At 45.3% G+C, this 22,078-nt stretch overlaps 1 protein-coding gene across 6 annotated transcripts in view; it reads right to left on the bottom strand.

Moving 5' to 3' along the window:
• The window catches only part of LOC106587324 (zinc finger homeobox protein 3), a 328,380-nt gene that overhangs the window by 14,074 nt on the left and 292,228 nt on the right, over window positions 1-22,078 (bottom strand). For 4 of the 6 annotated variants that reach the window (XM_045709036.2, XM_045709037.2, XM_045709040.2 and 1 more), the window contains 3 exons: window positions 19,635-19,742; window positions 7,095-7,234; window positions 6,027-6,227 (listed from right to left, as the gene is read on the bottom strand). In XM_045709036.2, coding sequence (XP_045564992.2) covers window positions 6,027-6,227; window positions 7,095-7,234; window positions 19,635-19,742 — 449 coding nt within the window. The remainder of the gene's footprint in view (window positions 1-6,026; window positions 6,228-7,094; window positions 7,235-19,634; window positions 19,743-22,078) is intronic. The other 2 variants (XM_045709041.2, XM_045709039.2) reach the window with 1 other exon arrangement.

The following is a 22,078-nucleotide window of genomic DNA, read 5'->3' on the forward strand; positions in this document are numbered from 1 at the left end:
ATCTTAAAAAATCTCAGACACCCTTGCACAAGGTTTCTCTCTCACATGCACTCACTCACAAATAATCATATTACTTTTGACTTTATTTGCCATCCCTGGAATTTGCACTTTGATCACTGCTGGTGTTTTGTCATGTGACTGGAAAGTTCTGCTGCAGCCAATTAGTGAGATGGCCTGAAAAGCCTACCTTGGCCAACTGAAAAGCTTATTAGGCAATCTAATTGAATAATTATTCCATGAAAAAAGTGCATCTCATTCCAATGATAAGGACCAGAGCAGACAAGAGGCATTCTGGGTAATATAAGCACTATCAATTTGGGGAAATAGTCTGTGCCTTCCAACCCTGCATAAGTCACAATATAGTGGTTTAATGTCAGTTACGTTAAAGTTATTTCAGGTGCATTAAGAATACAAAATTAGAGCTACTATGGATAAATCCAAACATGAACAGGTTCAATAAAGATTTCTGAACAAATACGCAAAGAAATTACGTTTCAGGAGGAATGCTATGCATTTTTCCACTATACAATGGTTTAATTTGTTTCTACCATTTTAATTAGAACATTTCAAGGAGCAATGAATATTGATTAAAAAACTGCAGAGAAGCAGCCAGGTTTTCTTTGCTCTCAAAAGGTTGAAGTCAATCATGGGTGAATGACAGCCACCTCCCTCCATATTATCTCCCCCCACCCCTCCTTCTCTCCCATATCTCCCCCTCATAGCCCCTCTTTCCCCTTAAAGAAATGCAACAATTCATCAAATGCACTCATTAAGCGGCTCCTATTTAACAATAATCAGTGGTTGAGATTGGAAGAGGCCGGGAGATGAGGCACTGTCTGCTTCACCTTCCTTCAATTAACTCCCCAAACAGAATAATCAGCCTCACTCCCCACGCTGCATTTCAATTCACAGTACCCCAATGCACCCCACCCCTCTCCCTACTCCCCACAGTCTCTCCCCACCCCTCTCCCTACAGTCTCTCCCCACCCCTCTCCCTACTCCCCACAGTCTCTCCCCACCCCTCTCCCTACAGTCTCTCCCCACCCCTCTCCCTACAGTCTCTCCCCACCCCTCTCCCTACAGTCTCTCCCCACCCCTCTCCCTACAGTCTCTCCCCACCCCTCTCCCTACAGTCTCTCCCCACCCCTCTCCCTACAGTCTCTCCCCACCCCTCTCCCTACAGTCTCTCCCCACCCCTCTCCCTACAGTCTCTCCTCTCCCTACTCCCCACAGTCTCTCCCCACCCCTCTCCCTACAGTCTCTCCCCACCCCTCTCCCTACAGTCTCTCCCCACCCCTCTCCCTAGTCTCTCCCCACCCCTCTCCCTACAGTCTCTCCCCACCCCTCTCCCTACTCCCCACAATCTCTCCCCACCCCTCTCCCTACAGTCTCTCCCCACCCCTCTCCCTACACTCTCTCCTCTCCCTACAGTCTCTCCCCACCCCTCTCCCTACAGTCTTTCCCCACCCCTCTCCATACACCCCACAGCCTCTCCCCACCCCTCTCCCTACAGTCTCTCCCCACCCCTCTCCCTAGTCTCTCCCCACCCCTCTCCCTAGTCTCTCCCCACCCCTCTCCCTACTCCCCAGTCTCTCCCCACCCCTCTCCCTACAGTCTCTCCCCACCCCTCTCCCCACAGTCTCTCCCCACCCCTCTCCCTACAGTCTCTCCCCACCCCTCTCCCTACAGTCTCTCCCCACCCCTCTCCCTACAGTCTCTCCCCACCCCTCTCCCTACAGTCTCTCCCCACCCCTCTCCCTACAGTCTCTCCCCACCCCTCTCCCTACAGTCTCTCCCCACCCCTCTCCCTACAGTCTCTCCCCACCCCTCTCCCTACAGTCTCTCCCCACCCCTCTCCCTACTCCCCACAGTCTCTCCCCACCCCTCTCCCAAAGTCTCTCCCCACCCCTCTCCCTAGTCTCTCCCCACCCCTCTCCCTAGTCTCTCCCCACCCCTCTCCCTAGTCTCTCCCCACCCCTCTCCCTAGTCTCTCCCCACCCCTCTCCCTACAGTCTCTCCCCACACCTCTCCCTACAGTCTCTCCCCACCCCTCTCCCTACAGTCTCTCCCCACTCCTCTCCCTAGTCTCTCCCCACCCCTCTCCCTAGTCTCTCCCCACCCCTCTCCCTACAGTCTCTCCCCACCCCTCTCCCTAGTCTCTCCCCACCCCTCTCCCTACTCCCCACAGTCTCTCCCCACCCCTCTCCGTGCCTCTATTAATCCTCTACCTCCATTTCAGGTTCTCCTTACTGCAATGGACCACCCTTCTTCTCTCCTACCACCCCATAATGGTCATCCTGGCTTTGCCTCTTTACTTAAATGTGGATGTGTGGATGATAACATCAAACGAAGCTATACAAAATGAAAAGGAAGAATCTAATTCAAATAGCTGTTTGACCTTTACTATCTAAAATAATACTCATATTCTTCAGAACATAATCAGTCAAATCTTATCAACATATATTTAACCTTAAGTCACCAGGAGTGATGTATAAAGGCATAATGGATTCACCTAGTCATATGAAACATAAAATAAACTGTTTGCTCTGTGTACCTTTGGTCTGCTTCTAAAAGGAACAAACTCTCTGTCAGTCTGCAACTGGCAGTGTGTACTGCAAATAGTGACAATGAGGACATGTCTGTGAACAAAGCATGGCACACAGCTCCAAACAGACCCACTCTAGTCCTACACAAGGCCGAGTCCTCCTCAAGCAACAGCGGGTTTGCATAGGGCTCCAGGGTTAAGTGGAACAGTAAACATTCTCTAGTCCATCACTGTGCGATTAGTCTCATCAGAAATTCACTGGAAAATATTCAGATACTTTCTGTTTTCTTCTCCCTTCTTTCTTTCGCTCTCCTCCAAACAGAGAGTGGCAAATTAATGCAACCAGCATGGAGAATACCACAAATACAAAACACAGCAGCGATTTACATTACAAAGTGGACTGTTTCTAGACAACTGCTTCATTAGACGACGAGAGGCAAGAGCAGAGAGTATCCCAAGGTCACTTTTAATTTGGACCGCCTAATTGGCAAACATAGTTCAAAATGGCTATCATCTAGCCAGACTCAGAATTAATGAAGCACAATTATTTTCATTACCCCTATCTTAGACAGACAGAAAATGAGACATAGAATGAGAGAGGGAGGGGAGGAGAGAGGAAGAGAGGGAGCGAGAGAGGAGAGAGAGAGGGAGGGGTAACGGAAGGATGGGGCTGCAGGAGGGAGAGAGAGAGAGAGAGAGAGAGGGAGAGAGGGAGAGAGAGAGAGAGAGAACATGGTGGATAACAATGAAGGTTGAGAGAGTGTGTGCATCTTTATGCATGGTCGACATGAAATAAAAGTCTCCTATTTCAGAATTCATTAGGCTCGTCTGCTACACATGTGAAAAAAAAATAGAGTACCTTTCCATCTATATCCACCAGTAAAAATAAAAAAAGGTGCTGGTTTTAATGTGCATTATATTACCTATGGTTCTCTCCTGAGTCTTTGTAGGGGCTCAGTGCATTGTTATCTCTATAAAAGAAAAATACTGCTGCCTTCCATACTAAAGTGTTCGCCATTTGCTTTCTAGCTGGGCCAGAAAGATGGCTAGGCAGCTAGGCAGAGCACCGTTCTCCTGAATGATTGTCCAGCGAGTAATTCTGTTCCACAGGCAAGAACAAACGTCAACATTTGCACAGTCCTTTACAGGAAATCAAAGGAGAGAAAATAAAACCATATTTCCATTTAATGCTGATTAAAACAAAATGAGCTGAGTTCTTTCGCTGGGGTAATGTAGCAGAGGTAGACAGAGTCAATGTTGTAAATACTGATATTACAATTGTGTGAGTCTATATCTAACTTCAGAATGTATATTAATGCTTTAGGCTTTACGTTTTTTGTATCACCTGTGTGGAGATAGTTCCTAGATAGTGGTATATGTATAGGAAACGTTAGGGGTGATTATACAGACACACAGTCCCTATTGTCTCTTTGTGAAATTGGTGCATTCATTATTCACGTGAGATTTGAGGTTGGCACGCTAGATTAAAGAAATAGTGAATAATAATATTTCCATTGCATGAACTTGCATTTCATTAAAGGGAAAAAAAGTATTCATTAAATTTAAATTAATCTGTGTCACAATAACTTGAATATATTATTAATAAAAGCCTTTGTTTTGAATAGCGCTAAGGTGATCACAGACACAGAGAATATCAATGTGCTCCTGAGAATAAATGGACTGGAAGGTAAGAGAGCAGCTCATTTAGCAAACAACAGACTTATCTGTCTCTCTCCCCCCCCTCACTATCTCAATTGACTACGATAAAAATGAGACCGAAAAAAGGGCTCATTGACCATAGGCACATTAGACAACGCCACATTAGAATATGGCTAAAGCATCTGAACCTAACCCCCATAATATCTGACTGGCAGTGAGTCAATGGGATGCCTTGGAGCCATTTCACAATTAACAGTTTCCTTTGTATTTTGATAAAGCTTCAAATGTCATCAATTTGGATGAGAGAAGACTGGAGAGACATGCTCCATTACAAACAGCCAGCCAGGCAGGCAGGCAGGGTGAGTAACAGATCCAGCCAGGCAGGCAGGCAGGGTGAGTAACAGATCTAGCCAGGCAGGCAGGCAGGGTGAGTAACAGATCCAGCCAGGCAGGCAGGCAGGCAGGCAGGGTGAGTAACAGATCCAGCCAGGCAGGCAGGGTGAGTAACAGATCCAGCCAGGCAGGCAGGGTGAGTAACAGATCTAGCCAGGCAGGCAGGCAGGCAGGCAGGCAGGGTGAGTAACAGATCCAGCCAGGCAGGCAGGCAGGCTGGGTGAGTAACAGATCCAGCCAGGCAGGCAGGGTGAGTAACAGATCCAGCCAGGCAGGCAGGGTGAGTAACAGATCCAGCCAGGCAGGCAGGCAGGCAGGGTGAGTAACAGATCAGCCAGGCAGGCAGGCAGGCAGGGTGAGTAACAGATCCAGCCAGGCAGGCAGGGTGAGTAACAGATCCAGCCAGGCAGGCAGACAGGGTGAGTAACAGTCATCTCTGGGCTGCAAAGAAGTGACACAGCTAAGGCCTCCGTTGGCCCTTGACCTGATGGGGCCCAGCCAGCCTGCCTGCATGGCCCTTTGTGTACAGACATACGCTACATGCGCTAAGCTCACACACGCAGAGAAACAAAAAGGCTGTGCATATTCCCATGGCCTCATCATCACTTCCCACAGAGAAAATAAATGACTAAACAGACACAATGGTTAATATAGATGTGGTAAAGGATGTATACTGTACAGGATGGGCTGGGTATTAAGGCTAGGTGGCAGAGCCATGACATCCTGTGTTGTGTTTCCTGTCAACGTATTCAGTGTGTTTAAAAAGGCCCTTGAAAACAAGATGTCATGAAGTCCCCATGCAATCCAGTGGCCATGGATTAGGATGATAACAGTAATCAATGTACACATCTCAGAGGCAGGCGCCTGCCTGTAGCCTCACAAACAGAAAGACCACAATGCACCAGAAGAAAGGGAAGGAAAACCCAGCAAAAGGATTACGGACTGAACTACCTTGAACATCTCAAAACTATTTACAGCTGTTTAGCTTATAAAACACCATATTTGTACAATAGCTGATGTGTGGTGAGCCTTCTGGTATTAAATGGTTGCAGTGCATCACCCAAGTGGGTGGAAGAAGTGACTTTCCCCCATACTATGTAAAGCTCTTTGAGCACCTACTGTAGGTGGAAAGGCGCTACATAAATGCAATCAATTATTATCATTATTATTACAACAACAGTTGTGTTCACCCTATTTTACAGAGATGGATGTGTGCAGGAGGCTTGGCATTGATATTTTTGGATGGCTTCGTTTAGCTTGAGGGAATGTGCATTCCCTGTTTATAATTGAGCTGACTATTGGTATGTAACAGCATTGCAGGGGCCATGGTTAAATACTTCTAAAGAATACAATACCTAAGGATGAATGTATACACATACTGTATCCACAGTCCACACACACCCTAACACACACGAACACACACACGTACCGTGGCGATGAGCTTTTCCACACAGTCGGGCGCCACGCTGTGGAGGTGTGTGAGGTGGAACTGCAGATGGATCTTGTTGTTCAGCATGTCCTGGCAGAGCGGGCAGCGGAACATGGGCTGGACAGAGTGCTGCGTCATCACGTGCATTCTCAGGCGGTTCAGGTCCGTGTTGCTGAACTTGCAGTAGGGACATTGGTACATCTGGAGGAGAGGAGGAGAGGTGGGAGAGAGGAGGAAAGGGGGGAGAGAGGAGGAGAGGTGGGAGAGAGGAGGAGAGGTGGGAGAGAGGAGGAGAGGTGGGAGAGAGGAGGAGAGGGGGGGGAGAGAGGAGGAAAGGGGGGAGAGAGGAGGAGAGGTGGGAGAGAGGAGGATAGGTGGGAGAGAGGAGGAAAGGGGGGAGATAGGAGGAAAGCGGGGGAGAGAGGAGGAGAGGTGGGAGAGAGGAGGAGAGGGGGGAGAGAGGAGGAAAGGGGGGAGAGAGGAGGAGAAGTGGGAGAGAGGAGCACAGGGAGGTTAATGAGATGAGATGGAGAGCTGTAGGTCTGCTTTGTGAGAGAGAGGAGTTGGAATGGGAGGATGAATGGAGGAGTGTTGCCCCCTGTGTCTCTACCAGGCAGGTCCCTCTGATCATGGACCAGTGGGCAATACGGAGAGCAGCAGTCCTGGCACACACTTCAAAGCTCTCTCATCTGTCAAATACTATATTGATTTTCCACCTTTTGCACAATTAGCAATGCAACTGCAGCAGGAAAGCAAAACTAATTTTAAGGAGATTTCCAAAAAATCATGCATAATGCAAAAAGGCCCGTCTTTATTCAAATGTCTTTAAGAAAAATGCTTAGAAGTAGCTACGTCTTTACATTCCTTTTCTCAATTAATGTGTAAGTTTTACTGCTTATAATGAGGGCATGGTAATTGGGATGGGATAACCTTGAGTTGATTGGCAAGTTCAAATCGTTTGGGAACAGTGAGTCTTAATATGACCATCCTCTATAATTTAAGAAACCAACTTCTGGAAGTGGCAGCAGGCTGTGTGTTAAAGATAGAGCAGAAGGATTGGGCTGTTACCTGCTCCGCAGCAGCACTCTTCTCAGCCGTCCTGGGACGCTTGGAGGAGAGGGGGCTCCCTGTGGCCCCTGACCGTGAGGAGGGCCTCTTAGAGGGGTTCGGGGAGTCTGTCTGGTCCCTCTCTGACTGGCTGGATCCTGCTGCACGCACAAGCACGCGCGCGCACACACACACACACACACACACACACACACACACACACACACACACACACACACACACACACACACACACACACACACACACACAAAGAAGAGAAGCAGACTCATCAAAGCAAGGTGAAGACTTGGCAGCCAGAGAACAAGTCAATCAATAAGTGTGGATAAAGGGCTTTGAAATGTCTTTCTTCAATGTGATATAACCGCGTTTAATGGGACTTGGGCAGGGAAGCAGTTGATCAGCCAACCCACAGCTCCCCGTCCAAACCACCAGTCTGTATACTTCTCCTCCCATGCCAATGAAGCAACACACAGCCAAGGTACTTTGACGGCCTGTTTCTCCCCATGTTGGATCGTTAGGACATCAGACAGCGCCACAGACGGCTAATCAAAACATTAGTTTGCCACATTGGGCAGCTTTAGGTTTCTCTCTACCTCAGATTTGCAGTTTGAAGTGGCGCTGGATATAAGGGATTCGCCAAACTTGAGACGAGGCAAACATCCCCTCGCACTCCAGCATTAAGGTAAAGAGATCAGTCCTCAGTTCAACTTCAAATGTGGCCGCTTTCTTTACTTAGTTTCTCCCAGGTACTCTTTACAGCTGCTCTTATACGGGTACCCAGCTCTGACTAACAGAGAGGTGTGTATTCATTCATATGGTTCCACTTACACAGATATGATAGAAATAACACCAACTATAAATAGTTGCATAACATTAGCACAGATTGTTATTGTTTACAATGGTAGATAGGTCCCCATTGATACAGTACATCCAATTAGCTAGGAAGAGGGCCTACTATAAGTGAGTGAATCTACTGCCAGACTTTCATCAAGAGGTGTAAACCTCAGCAATTCCCAACTGTATTTTCAATTTCTCGAATTCACACAATTATCAAAACAGACTGTCATGCTAGGCAAGGCCATGTATACTGCTGAGGTGGCTGTGGACTGGTTGAGAAGGGAGCAAGAAATTGGATTTTCGCTTTCAAAGCACTCATGACCAATGACCACATAAGCTTGCTCCTCATCAAAATACATTTCAGTTGAAATTGCTACCAAAGAGGGGTGAGGTCCTTGGATTCCTCTGCCAGGAATGAAATAGGAACAGTGACAGAGGAAGGAGAGGTGCAATTTGGCTTGGCAGTTAGAGCTTTAGAAGTTGTGGACCCAATATCCTCTGAAATCCTGCTGGAAACACTGACCTATAGCTTGACCCCGTTTGGGTAAATCCTCCTGCTCTTTGTGCCTACACAGCAAGTGAGTGCCAGTGCAACTCTCGACTTAATTGGAATTTCTGTAACCAGCTAAGCCTCCTCCAGTGGTTTGTGGGTTGGGCCAAGTGGACTGTGACAATGAGAGAGTGGATAGAGAGACTCATTCACACCCCAGCCCCTCACAACCCAACTGTGGGTTCCCCCCTTCACAACCCAACACGGGCACCAGGCTTCACAACCACAACACGCCATTCAGCTCTTAGCTAGAGCAGGAATTTTGAGGAGAAACAAAAGCTTTTTCCAAAACTCCCTTGGGGGGTTCAATAGGGAATTAGCCTACTGATTAGTATCCATATGCACCACAGGATGTACAAGACAGCCATGCTTTGGTACACACAGTGGGCTGAAATGTAAACAGCGGCTAATTGTCAGGTACCTGCCCATCTCAGGCAGGAATACCCCCTCTCTACTGTCACTGCAGGCTCCAGTGTGCTCTGCTCTACTAGCCGGCTGGACGTATCACACAGCTAATCCTTTTAATGCAACCTGCAGCAGCATTAACAATGCAGCCAGACTCTCCTTGCCTCCCGCTCCCTCTCTGTCTCCACTGAGCCAGGCCCCACAACAAGAAGCTTCTGCTCAGCTAACCAGAGAGGAGAGCACTCCCTGTTAGAAAGCCAAAAGAGAGAGAGGGAGAGAAAGAGAGGGAGGGCGGTAGACAGAGAGAGAGAGAAATAAAGCCAAACAAAATGGGAGCGGCAAACAGAAAAGAATCACAGCTGAGTAAAAATACTCAGCTAAGCCGGCGCTCGTAAAGGAGCTAAATCCACACGGAGCCAGGGGAGCCAGAGCACCACAGGGCCCCGCCGCCAGCGGAAAGAATTCACTGTGAAACTTAAGGAGGTGTCTTGCCGGCCCTTAACAAGGCCATAAAGAGTTAAATTTGGCCTGATTTGTACAGTCCTGGAAGGGCAAATTGAGAACAGGGGGCATTGGGAAGGGGCGAGGGGGGTCAGGTTAAGCGGGGCTGACCACGCTCCTGCTCCAGACATTAAAATGTCAGCTCCAATCAGGCCGGGGGCAGCTGAGCTGATTACCCAGTGGGGGCCCAGCCTTGGCTTTGGTCAGAGCAGCCTGCTAGATCTCCCAGAGACACTGAGATCGGCAAGGGAGGCCCTATTTGGTCCAGTCAGACACAATCCCATTAAACACATCAACCAATAAACAAAGGAAATGTTAAACAAAGGCACCTCCCCATTCCCTGACATTAACCTCTCAGTCATGAACTGTCCTCACCACTTCCTCCACTTCACTACACTTCACTGCCTCTTCACTCACTGCCCCCTGTGCTCACTTCTCCTCTCTCCCTATCTCTCTTTCCTGGCCCACTCACTCTCTGGTGGTAGTCCCACCCCCCCGTGTTAAAAGACTATGAGGTAAGCCCTCCTACCAGATCAGGTCCTTGCTGCCTTGCTAAGCGATTAGTTGTCTCAGAAATCAGACTCTAACTGCTCACTATCAGAGTGGAAATCAGGCCCATAAATGCCCATATGTGGCCAGGCCTTCAGTACAGGGCAAACAGCTGGAGAAGGGGAAGCAGCTGAAGCCTGCTCTGCTCAGAGAGGCAGCGTTACTGGACAACAGTCTTCAATGAGGCTGATATGATCAATCAGGCCAGAGTAATGGACAACATAATGCATGGGCTATTGAGTCCCGAGGCCAACACATTTAATACCTATATTAAACAATATACAAGAAGCCCTCAAACAACAACCAGCAGCTGCCTGGGTCTACCAGTGTATAATGTATGTGGGTGTACACGTACAGTGTGTGTGTGTACACGTACAGTGAGAGAGAGAGAGAGAGAGAGAGAGAGAGAGAGAGAGAGAGAGAGAGAGAGAGAGAGAGAGAGAGAGAGAGAGAGGGGTGGGAAGGCTTGTTCAGGGCACAGCCTTACCTCGTCACGGCCTGTTAGGAGTCCATAAATCTGATCAATCGCTCTCTCCTAAGAATCCAAACCGCCCACTCCTGCCACCAGCCCTGTGACTAAAGTCCAGCTACCGTATCCTGTTTTCGTTGTCAAGTGAAGAGGAAAAAAAGAGAGACCAACACAGAGCGAGCCTGGGAACATACCGGAACGAAAAGGAGGCTGATAAAAACAGAGGGTGAGAGGATTTTAGCAGCGTGTGCTGTCTGAGCGTGGCATGGTTGGGCTTGTATCAGAACATGGCCGAGCATCGGGGCCGACCAGATCCATTAACAGGGGCTAGAAGCAGAGCATTGGCTCCTGATGGAAGGGCCTCTGCCTCCTCCAGGACCCACACTGTAATTCATGTGCACTGGGCTCAGCACACAGCCACATTCTGGCTATGAAAGGGGAAATAAAGACATTGGGTTCAGTTGGAGGGAAAGCGTACAGTAAGGTGAACTCCATTGCTCTCTAAAGTCCCACTTCTTTTGGCCTGCCCTTGGAGGCAATTTGAAGTTCAATATGCCGCATAAAACGGCAATCAAGGATATCAAGTTCCTTAATATTCAAATCTCGCTGTCTCTCCTTGTCAAATTAGCATCGGAGGACATTCTGAGCTGTGCTTTCATATATGGAGTCCCTGTGTGACCTGGAACTGTCTGTGTAGCTCACCTGTGATAGGGTGTGAATCAGTTTGTCATCAGAGGGGCTGGGCTCATCTTTATGGCTTCATCCATACATGTGAATCACTATGGGGCCTCCCCAGTGACCTCTCTGACTGAGAGGACCCTGTGTGTGACCCTGACCTCTCCTCTCCGCTCATTACACACCCACCTCACATCCATCCCAAACCAACTCTGACAGATACACAGAGTGGACTTTCATCTGAGAGCACAAAAGGTATAGCAGGAGGGAAAGAACCCTTAAGAGTCAATTAGGTGATTATTAATTCATGGGCCTTTTCCGTAAACCAGGGGCTTTTGTGCTGTCGAGTCCCGTAAGTGAATTGGACTTTGGCACCTTGTCTCACCTCCCTGGGCTGGGCTGCATTACTCAGGCTGCAGCGAGGGGGCTGTCAGCACAGCCTGGTCTCTGTAGCAATCACAGCCCTGCTGTGCTTTCAAGGGGGGAAAAAGATGGCAGCTGGAGTGAGTGACCGACACAAGCCAGGCTGAATTAACACAACAGGTCTTCTGCCATTGAAATCTTCGAGGAATGCAATCACAGCTGCCATTGTGTCATTGATCTGCCTCTACGTCCTTGGGAAGGGATATTCCACGAGTTGGAGCTAACAGGATGGAGAAGAGAGGAAAGGAGAGGAGGGGAAGAAGAAAGGGGGAGAGAATGATTTCCTGTGGCGGGTGTCTGGGTCTGGGATGGTAGGCCTGGTGGTGCCCTCTTCTCTCACCACTGGCTGGAGAAGCCTGACCTTCAGTATGGACACTGTCCCTCAGGAGGCCAGGGAAAAGGATGCATGTGGTCACTAGCTCCTCAGTCTCCTCCCCTCCTACCGACTGGCCCTGTCCTGTCTGCAGACCCAGCCCTGCCTCGGAACCCAGAAGCCTCCGGTCGTAAAAACATAAGCCACAGTTTAGGCTCCGGTGGAGCCAGGCCATATGGCTCTACAGCCTGATACCCACCACTCTGCCCTGGGCCCAGGCCCAGCCGCTTCCTACCCACAACCACCCCTCTCACAATCCCTTCCCACAATGGCCTGATCATTCAGGGACAGACTCACAGCCATCTAGTGTACTGGAACTCCCTCCATTCAGTCTCCTCCTCACCCCCTCCCCACTAACCCACCTCCCACTCCACACTTCACAGGGCCAAATTACTGAAGCTCTCTCTCCCCATGTCCCTCTGCTCTTCACTCGCCTCTAGTCCCTCAGCAATTTAACCATTAATATGGAGAAGCAGGTTCAACTCCCCAGTGCTACAAGTCATTCACTTTTAATGCATATGCTAACAATAACTGAATATTATCTCTCTTTTCCCCTCCCCTTTCTGCCCGTCTTTTTTAATCTACAGGCCATGTTAGAGCCCTGAGCGACAAAGGGCTATATTCCACTTCACCTCATATTTCTCAGGTAATTACTCTACATCAATTAATTTCAAATAAAGAAAATTACAACCAAAGCCTCACGCCAAAGCGACTCTATATCGAGGCTCATCATTCCTCAGTATCCTTGGTGGATAACCCTGACTTTTATTAAATGAAAAACCAGCTCCACACTGCATGGGAAAAGAAGAGAGTGGTTTATATAGGCCTACAGGCATGACTGCAACAAAGACACATTTAAAATGAAGAAATTAAAAGGAGATAGTAATTAGTGTCCGCGTTATTAATCTTCAGGCCACTGAGCAGGCGGCTGACATGGCGTTCACCTTTAAAGGACACTCCTCCCTGCCCACCGGGCCGGCACACAGGCAGTAGCAACACGGCTGGCCCATTACACTATAGCAATACAACTCAAACACTGATCTTTCAGGGAGTTGGCTCACAAACAAGGACAATTTATGGTCTATAATCTTCAAAGACAAAAGGAATTCTAATTTGAGCGATGCCAAGCACTCAAAGGACATATGAATATGTAAAAAGATTCTGCTCTCCTCTGACTTCATGGGATAACAGTTGCACAATGTTAGAACTCAAGGGTGACCATTGGTATAATACATTCCTTAGGCTGAACTGTTAAAAAATAGGAAAATATGAGATAAAAAATGATTGACATTTTTTTTTTTTACATTTTAGTCATTTTAGCAGACGCTCTTATCCATACATCTTATGCATACATTTCATACATTTTTTTTTCTGTGCTGGCCCCCCATGGGAATTGAACCCACAACCCTGGCATTGCAAACACCATGCTCTACCAACTGAGCTACAGGGAAGGCTATGAGCACTGTCCATTGCTAACCTTACCCTACTGGCCAGCACAGCATTTCTGACAACTCATGACACTATTACTAAAACTAGAGTTGAAAGATACCACATCCCCCATATACATACGTTTCAGTGTGAGCCACACACCACTCCCAAGACTAGAGAGCACAGATATGTTCAGCCTGCAGTATCACTCCTCTGCATCCAGGGGCTGCTAATGTTCACTGCACTGACAGAGATGCATCCATAGTCTAACATCCCTTCACTCACACACACAGACACACACAAATCTACACATACAAACCAACCCACACATGCATACACACATATATAAACAAGCATGTAAGCACACACACTCACAACCATACACACACTCACAGCACCGGGCTCCTCCACACTCATCAAATCACAGAGATTCATAGGTAAAAGTAAATATTTAAGGGAAAAGAGATGGGACCAATTTGGTTGGGTGCTCTGCCGGTGACAGAATGCGGATGACCCCGCGCTGTAATATCATTTTCCCCTCCCTCGCTCTAGCTCCCATAATTTGAAAGTCAGGAAGGGGGTATGAGAGGAATTATTCATAAACCTCAATTGCAGAAGATTGCAACCCCCCCTCCCTCCCCACACACACACACTGCACCCCTCCCTCCCATTTCTCCATATAGACCACCTCAATACAAACCCTCCCCATACATTTATGTTAAGCATGTCAAATCATATTGTGGCCATTCCTCCTAGCCCTTAAGTGTATTAACAATCCCTCTTTCCTCTTTCTGCCCCCCTTCTCTCCCTTCCTCCTCTACCTTTCTCCTACCTCCATCCCTGTGTATTCACCACCTGCATTAATACTGTCCTGCTCTAATATAGGTACAGCCCCCCCTTGCCTTCCGGAGCAGAACCCCTCCATTTCACTAATGCTGCCTCAGCTAGGTGAACAAGGCGTGAGTAGAAGGGGAGCAAGGCTCGACGCTGGCCATTTATAAATATTTCATTGGCCGCATTAGAAACGACCCCTGGATAGCTTATTGGGGAAGTTGGCTAAATCGCAGCTTCTGCCAACATTCACTTTATTGTTTAAATAAGTAATGAATTCAATGTACAAACTAAACTTGTGGTTGTATGTCATCCCTCGCTCTCCCTCTCTCATGGAAAATAATTACAAAGTGTGGTGTGTGTGTTCACCTGTGTGAGCGGCATATTGTAGAAATCTTTCAGCAGGAGAAGACATGCAGAATACATATGCATTTCTAAATGGCTTTAATGAATTTTGAAGCGCTGTGGCACTAAAAAGGGAAAATAAGATTGACAGTAGCTTAAAAAAGGAAGACTCCTTTCTTCTGCCTCCGCTAATGCTGCCTGCCTGATAGTGACTGTCATTTGTAAAGGGAACAACGTCTCTACACCAAGTTCCAATGGTTGTATGACAAGGATGAGACGAAACACTTCAATATTTCTAATGACGGACCTTAGGAGAGCTGCACACCATCAGACAGCGGGAGACGGAGCACTTTTCAGACTGTCCTTTAAATAACAGGCTAGCTCAGTCCCTCACAGTCTAGTCCAGCAAACAGCATCAGTGTGTTGTCTGCCTTCTCAGACATCCTGAGACAATCAGCCACAACAAGCATGCCTCTGTTAACCAAATGCATTCTGTGTTCCTCTGTGCTGTTGTTCGTACAGGGTTATAAAGGGTCTCTGTACAGGCGCTGTGTCCATCAATCATACAAACAGAGTAGAAAAGCGACCTTCCATTACACTAGTGCTCCCGTCTCCTTTCTCAGCTGACAACACATCCGTCCCTCCACCCCTCCACCTTATCCACCCACCCACCTTTTCACTGACATCAAACAGAAACCCAGACCTGGTTTCCTAATGCACATGCTATTTTTAACTAAGTGGTTCTAATAAGCTGATGGGAAGCTGTACATTTTTCATACGCAAGCACATCTTTCCTTTGTGAAAACACAGAAACACACTTATTTGGTGATTAGTGACTGACAGAGGGTAGGAAAGGAATTGAATATGCTTGTATCAAATGGCATGCCTTTCAAAAAGCAGGAATGCTAATGTGAGGACTCTTCCTGAGCACCACAGGTATGAGTGAATTATTAATCGCTTGGCTCATTTTAATGCTTTTTAAAGTGCTATATTTTGATGTGTTAAAATTTACTTTTAGCCATTTTTCAGGCAGGCACGCATATCATTATTTCTCCCATCAAAGAGGAGCGTCACCCTCTCAAAGAGCACAAACAACTCATTTAAAATAAAAGTTTTTACAAAGATGGGGCTTCAAGTGGTGTGATTAACTTTTTTGTAGAACTTTCTTTTTAAAAAATGTAGGTATGCAAAAGGTCTGGATTGTTTTCCAGCTTTTAACCTCACTAATGTAAATGAAGACATCAGAACTCTAACCATCCCCCAGGTCCAGGGATGGAGCTGGTCTAGTTAAAATGCCATCTCTCACTCTGCCTGCTAGTCTGTGATGTTGGCTTTCATTACCACAACTCTGTCTATTGGATGGGAGGAGATTACAAGAAATCCCCCTACTCGCTTCAATCCTTGTCTGACAACATGAAACAAATAGCTAGATCAAAACTAATTACTGATAATACTTATTCCCTTTTCTACCTCATAACAGTAAAAACTCAAAGTATAAAAAGGACCTTCCATTAACCAAGTGCTGACAACCAGGATTCAACCCTAAACATAAGACTAGACCCCATTGTCCAGAGAACCCCGCTGTATTTTACTGTTCCACAGTACTCCTGTATACTGTGTGCTAAATGGAAAAGCATGTTTCATACATGTGGAGCAGTAGGCCACAAGCCAACAGTGTTTGGATGGGTATTTACACAGTATCTGTCTCAAAAAGGTGTGTCAACGCTCCCCACACCCCACCAAGTACCAATGGGAAAGCACCTCAGGCCTCAACGCTCTATGGGCTCTATTTTAACTAATCTAACACAATGGTAAACCTATGGGCTCTATTTTAACTAATCTAACACAATGGTAAACCTATGGGCTCTATTTTAACAAACCTAACACAATGGTAAACCTATGGGCTCTATTTTAACTAATCTAACACAATGGTAAACCTATGGGCTCTATTTTAACAAACCTAACACAATGGTAAACCTAAGGGCTCTATTTTAACAAACCTAACACAATGGTAAACCTAAGGGCTCTATTTTAACAAACCTAACACAATGGTAAACCTAAGGGCTCTATTTTAACAAACCTAACACAATGGTAAACCTAAGGGCTCTATTTTAACAAACCTAACACAATGGTAAACCTAAGGGCTCTATTTTAACAAACCTAACACAATGGTAAACCTAAGGGCTCTATTTTAACAAACCTAACACAATGGTAAACCTAAGGGCTCTATTTTAACAAACCTAACACAATGGTAAACCTAAGGGCTCTATTTTAACAAACCTAACACAATGGTAAACCTAAGGGCTCTATTTTAACAAACCTAACACAATGGTAAACCTATGGGCTCTATTTTAACAAACCTAACACAATGGTAAACCTATGGGCTCTATTTTAACAAACCTAACACAATGGTAAACCTATGGGCTCTATTTTAACAAACCTAACACAATGGTAAACCTAAGGGCTCTATTTTAACAAACCTAACACAATGGTAAACCTAAGGGCTCTATTTTAACAAACCTAACACAATGGTAAACCTATGGGCTCTATTTTAACTAACCTAACACAATGGTAAACCTATGGGCTCTATTTTAACAAACCTAACACAATGGTAAACCTATGGGCTCTATTTTAACAAACCTAACACAATGGTAAACCTATGGGCTCTATTTTAACAAACCTAACACAATGGTAAACCTAAGGGCTCTATTTTAACAAACCTAACACAATGGTAAACCTAAGGGCTCTATTTTAACAAACCTAACACAATGGTAAACCTAAGGGCTCTATTTTAACTAACCTAACACAATGGTAAACCTATGGGCTCTATTTTAACAAACCTAACACAATGGTAAACCTAAGAACAGGCGGTAGTGCTATAGGTTCAGGGGTGTATCAGAACTATTTTTGCTATTTTCACTATCACAATTATAGGCACACTTGCAGACGTTGGTGCGAAAGGGCTGGGTTTTGATGAATAAACAAGTTGTGGGTGTGTTGAAGGCTTGGCTCCTGACTGGCCAATCAGAACATGCTCCCTGGTGAAATATGTGGTTGCTTCAAGTTTCGTATTTACAGTCTTTTATGTATTGCCTTGGAATCAACTCCAATTCCAATGTTAGTCCATTATAGTTTATTAAATGTCTTACAGAAACGAAATAACAAAATGTAGACCTAACTTTGCTAAATGCGTTAACTTGAACCCATTTGCAGTCCACATTGTTTTAAGTAATTGCATGCCTTCAATAGCATTCACACTGATATAGGAGCTAGGCCTACTGTAAATTACACTATGGCTGAGCAGGGACATGCCAAACATTGTCAATAAGCAAGATTCAATTCATTATTGATAAAGCCTAAAAGAAAACAAATAATTCTAATCAAATTCTAAACAAAACAACCAACATTGTTTTAAATAGGCTATGTCACGCTTACAGGCACCATCATTTCTCCCCACGGGCATATAATATTAAAACAACACAGAAAATGGAGGGTTTTATGCACATCCAAAACAGGACCTGCATGGCAAAAATAATGTGGGCCTGCCTACAATGCACAGATACAAAGTGAATGGGAGCTTACTGTTTTACTCCTCTCAAACTTGATATTTTAGTAAAGATTTGGTGGATTAAGATGTATTTCCAAGCCGTCTCAGGAGACAAATCTGCAGTCTTGACTACTTCGCAATTCATAGGGCAGGACCAATAAAGCCTAATTGAGAGGAGGGTAAGGCTATGCTTGGTTTTTAACCAAATAAAATGAAATAGGAAAAAACTGAATGTTTTTTATGTTTCTAAAGGCACCAAATGCACATTAGGCTACTCTTGTTCCATGTGCATACGGGCAGTGTGCATCACGGCTGGATAGGCTGTGTTTCCACTGTCAAAGTTCATGCCATAAGCAACTGCGTTACTGCTAAAACCATCTTTTGGTTGGTCTTAAATATCCCCATCAGTGCTGAAATTACAACTTTGGATCATGTTTTTAAGGACACGCCTCAAATATTTCCACCCTGCCCATCTGAGCCCAAGCGAACTGATATAAGAAAGTAAAATTGCCGAACCTGGCGTTAGGGCTGAAAAACAAAAAAAACAACGGCAGTCGAAAATAGAGCCCTATATAGTATACTGCTATTACTAATGACTATTACTGTAACTATTACTAGATTGTTACCTAACTATTATTACTATAACTTCGAACTAATTCTACCAAGGAAGTTTAGAATATTCCTGGTCTAGGAGGGCTGTGATTGGATATCCAGGCCAGACTCCCAACAGGGCTTGACACAAACCCTAGCTATGCTCTGACGTGAACATATGGCCAGGGGGGCCAAGCAGTGGGGGGCAGTCACAAACACTTCCTGTCTGTGAACCTCCTCCTCACACTCATACACCCACACACGTTCAGCCTGGACCTGCTGACTTCAACTAGCAGCAGAAATCAGCTGAACCATTTCTAATGCACGCTGATGTAAACTAATCACAATAATCACAATAAAAGCAGATAGGATTCACCCTAAAACAACAAACAATCATGGACTCTCACCAAAACACAGGCCTTTAATCTGCAGGTAAAAGTAGGCCTCAGGTTAGAATAGGCCCGAACACTAATGTCTCCCCTCAGCTCAAGCCCCACCTCTCCATGGAACTCAACACCTGCACCTGGCATCAGAAAGCCCACAGAGAGAAATATCCCTATCTGATAACATTTAACACAGGTGTGTGTTTCTGTCACACACAATCAGTGCATTGCAGGCGGGAGGCATGCCCGTCATATGGGCACACACACGTGGCCCACCTTGAATTATGCGCCCAGGCCCCTCTCCAAAAAATCCACTGACAACTGACAAAACATGAGTCACCTGACCAGATTAGCTCAATTGACAATTTGGCCTAATTCATCAGATAGGATTTGATGAGAGGAGACCTGGCTCCCTCCTACAGTAAGAAACAGAAAGGCCTCCTTAAAAAAAACACTACAAACTGATTTGTGGATTTGTAACAGAGCAATATTAAAGGGACTCTGACATTTGTGTAGAATCTGTATAATTATTTGAGACAAAAGGCCTTCTGTTGAGAACAAATCAGGTGCAATAGCACATGATCCCTGAGGGCAGTGTTGCCTAAATGTGTGTAGTGTAAATATAGGCCTTACCTGTCCCTTTGGTGAGCTCCTTCTCCCCCCCACCTTCTCTGTCTTTGGTTTGGTCCTCCTGTTCTGTGGTGGTCTCACTGGCAGCCTCCACATCCTCGTTCAGCTCTCCTGAAGGGGGAGGAGAGGATGGGATATGTAAATCAACACGCCATCAGAATTGGTGGAAGCACTTAAAGGGACAGCAGCGTTTTTTTTCTATAGGAGCTTACAACAATTACATTCTCTGACACGCAGTTAAAAGGTTACCAGACAAAGAGGGCGGGATCTGCTTTCTGCCCTGTGCTGCTTGATCACCATGAGTGCATTTTGCCATTTATTTTCATTAAAACAATAACATTTGAGAAATCATTTTTGTTAATCAAAACAGAGATAGAGGAAATGTATTATATTTTCTCATCTATTTTCTCTGCTGTATCCACACTAATATGAACACATTTAGAAAATAATTACAGTTCATTTGAAAATATAATAATAATAATAATAATAATAACCATCATCATTTTTTATACAAGCCCCAAAGTTATAATTCTTAATTTATTCAAGACCATGACACAAATATCTTTATGGCTTCCTCTCTTTAATGTGGACATAAAACTGCAGAAAACCGCACACATGTGGTAGAGACATACACACATTTTCCAAAGCGGTTTGAAGTATGCAGACAGGAAAAATAATTGTGTGAAGAGCGTGTTTCTAGAGAAAGACCTCTCTCTCTTTCTCCCTCTCTCTTGCTCCCTCTTTTTCTTTCTCTCCATCTCTTTCTCTTTCTCTCTCACTTTCTCTCTCTCCACATGCATTACTGTCCCCAGCTGCAGTCTGCTAGGCTACTTACCAATACAGGGCTCATTTCACCTCTACTTCCTCGCTACTGCGAAATAAAAAAAATCATAAATATTTAAAACTTTCAGACTGGCAATTCATTAGATTTTTCTACCAAGTCAAATACAGAAATTCCCTGTAATGACCTTAAAAGCCTCAGCTCAATATATCAGCCCATTTAAAAGCATTGAACTCCAAACAATGGATATCTGATAATGCCATCTGTAAGTAATGCAGAGGGGGAAATATGGCAGAAAACTGATAATAAAAAGGGCATCAATCTTCTTTATTTCTCTCCAGTGCCCCCCGAGCGGCCCCTCGGCCTGTTAAGTTTGTTTAAAAGTAGTGCGACTAGCACGCAACAGCATTGATTTGACAACAGTAAACTGGGCCGCAGTCAATAAGGCCTATCAGTTACTACACAAGTCAGCTAATTCTCAGCAAATGTACTTAAATGTTCTTTTGAAAATGCTTCCACTCTCAGGTCTCTACTCTACAGTCTATTGATATATTGACAATGCTGCAACAACAGCCACTGAAATATTCTGTTCACATATTCAGCCCTGCAGTCAACACACATCTGATCTGAGCTCACCACTAGACAAGCCACTACGTACACGACTTTTATGGCCTCATATGATCTACTATAGCACTTACACCCCTATACTGTAGTTACCAACTATGTAACCTGGAAAGAAACACAGACCCAAAGCCCCATCAAACTTCACTAGCACAAATATCCTCTAAAAAGGGTTTCTGGATAGAACATTTTGAATCAAATCAAATATGTACATTTCACTACCAGCACGGTATGGTATTATCTCTATTCATTCATGACTGGCAATCCGTGAAGTACTTCAAACATTTCAATCTCCTTCAGTTCTCATGGTAAATAGATATTTCCTGTGCTTCCATATTCACATGTAAATCAAAGAGAAATGAAAGCTATATGACGAGAGACACATGATAGCGTGTGTAAAGTGATTACACATTTAGATCAGGCTGAAATTGCGATGATAATGTGCTATTGGAGTTCTGCTATCCTAATCACTGATGCACCAAGAGAAACACACTCACTAAAGACAACAATGGTATATATAGCTCAATAATAGAATAGAAATGTGTGATTTTCTCACGGACTTAACAAAAGGTTGGATTTAGAGGCCTGAGAAGTGCCTCTTACTGTAAACTGAAGATACCATACAAGCATGCATCATAATTGCAATAACTATCATTATTCCAGTTATGATAATAACTACAGCATTGAGGAGATTGTCATTGACAAAGCTTTAACTCAATAGAAAACACCTTTGTGTCATGAGGCAAGAGCAATATCCAGGCGTTCCTGACTGTTTCCCAAAGTAAGAAGCCCCTCTCCTCACAACAGAATGATTGGTGTATGGATTATGTTGTTAGACATTATTGCTAGCAGCAGACGGGGATCCTGTGTATAAATGAAGGTATTTAACAGGGATAACTGGCTCCCAGTAAAAAGCACATTTAAGTGATCCCCAGATCCCACTTGCATAAATACATTTTTTCATTATTTTATTATTGACCATGTTTCTATAACGTTTCCAAGGCAACCTGCAAGTTCCGTCCAGCGTAGCCCATCCTGTGCTGGC

The sequence above is a fragment of the Salmo salar genome, chromosome 26 (assembly GCF_965601325.2).
Source record: "Salmo salar chromosome 26, fSalSal1, whole genome shotgun sequence".
NCBI classification, from domain to species: domain Eukaryota; kingdom Metazoa; phylum Chordata; class Actinopteri; order Salmoniformes; family Salmonidae; genus Salmo; species Salmo salar.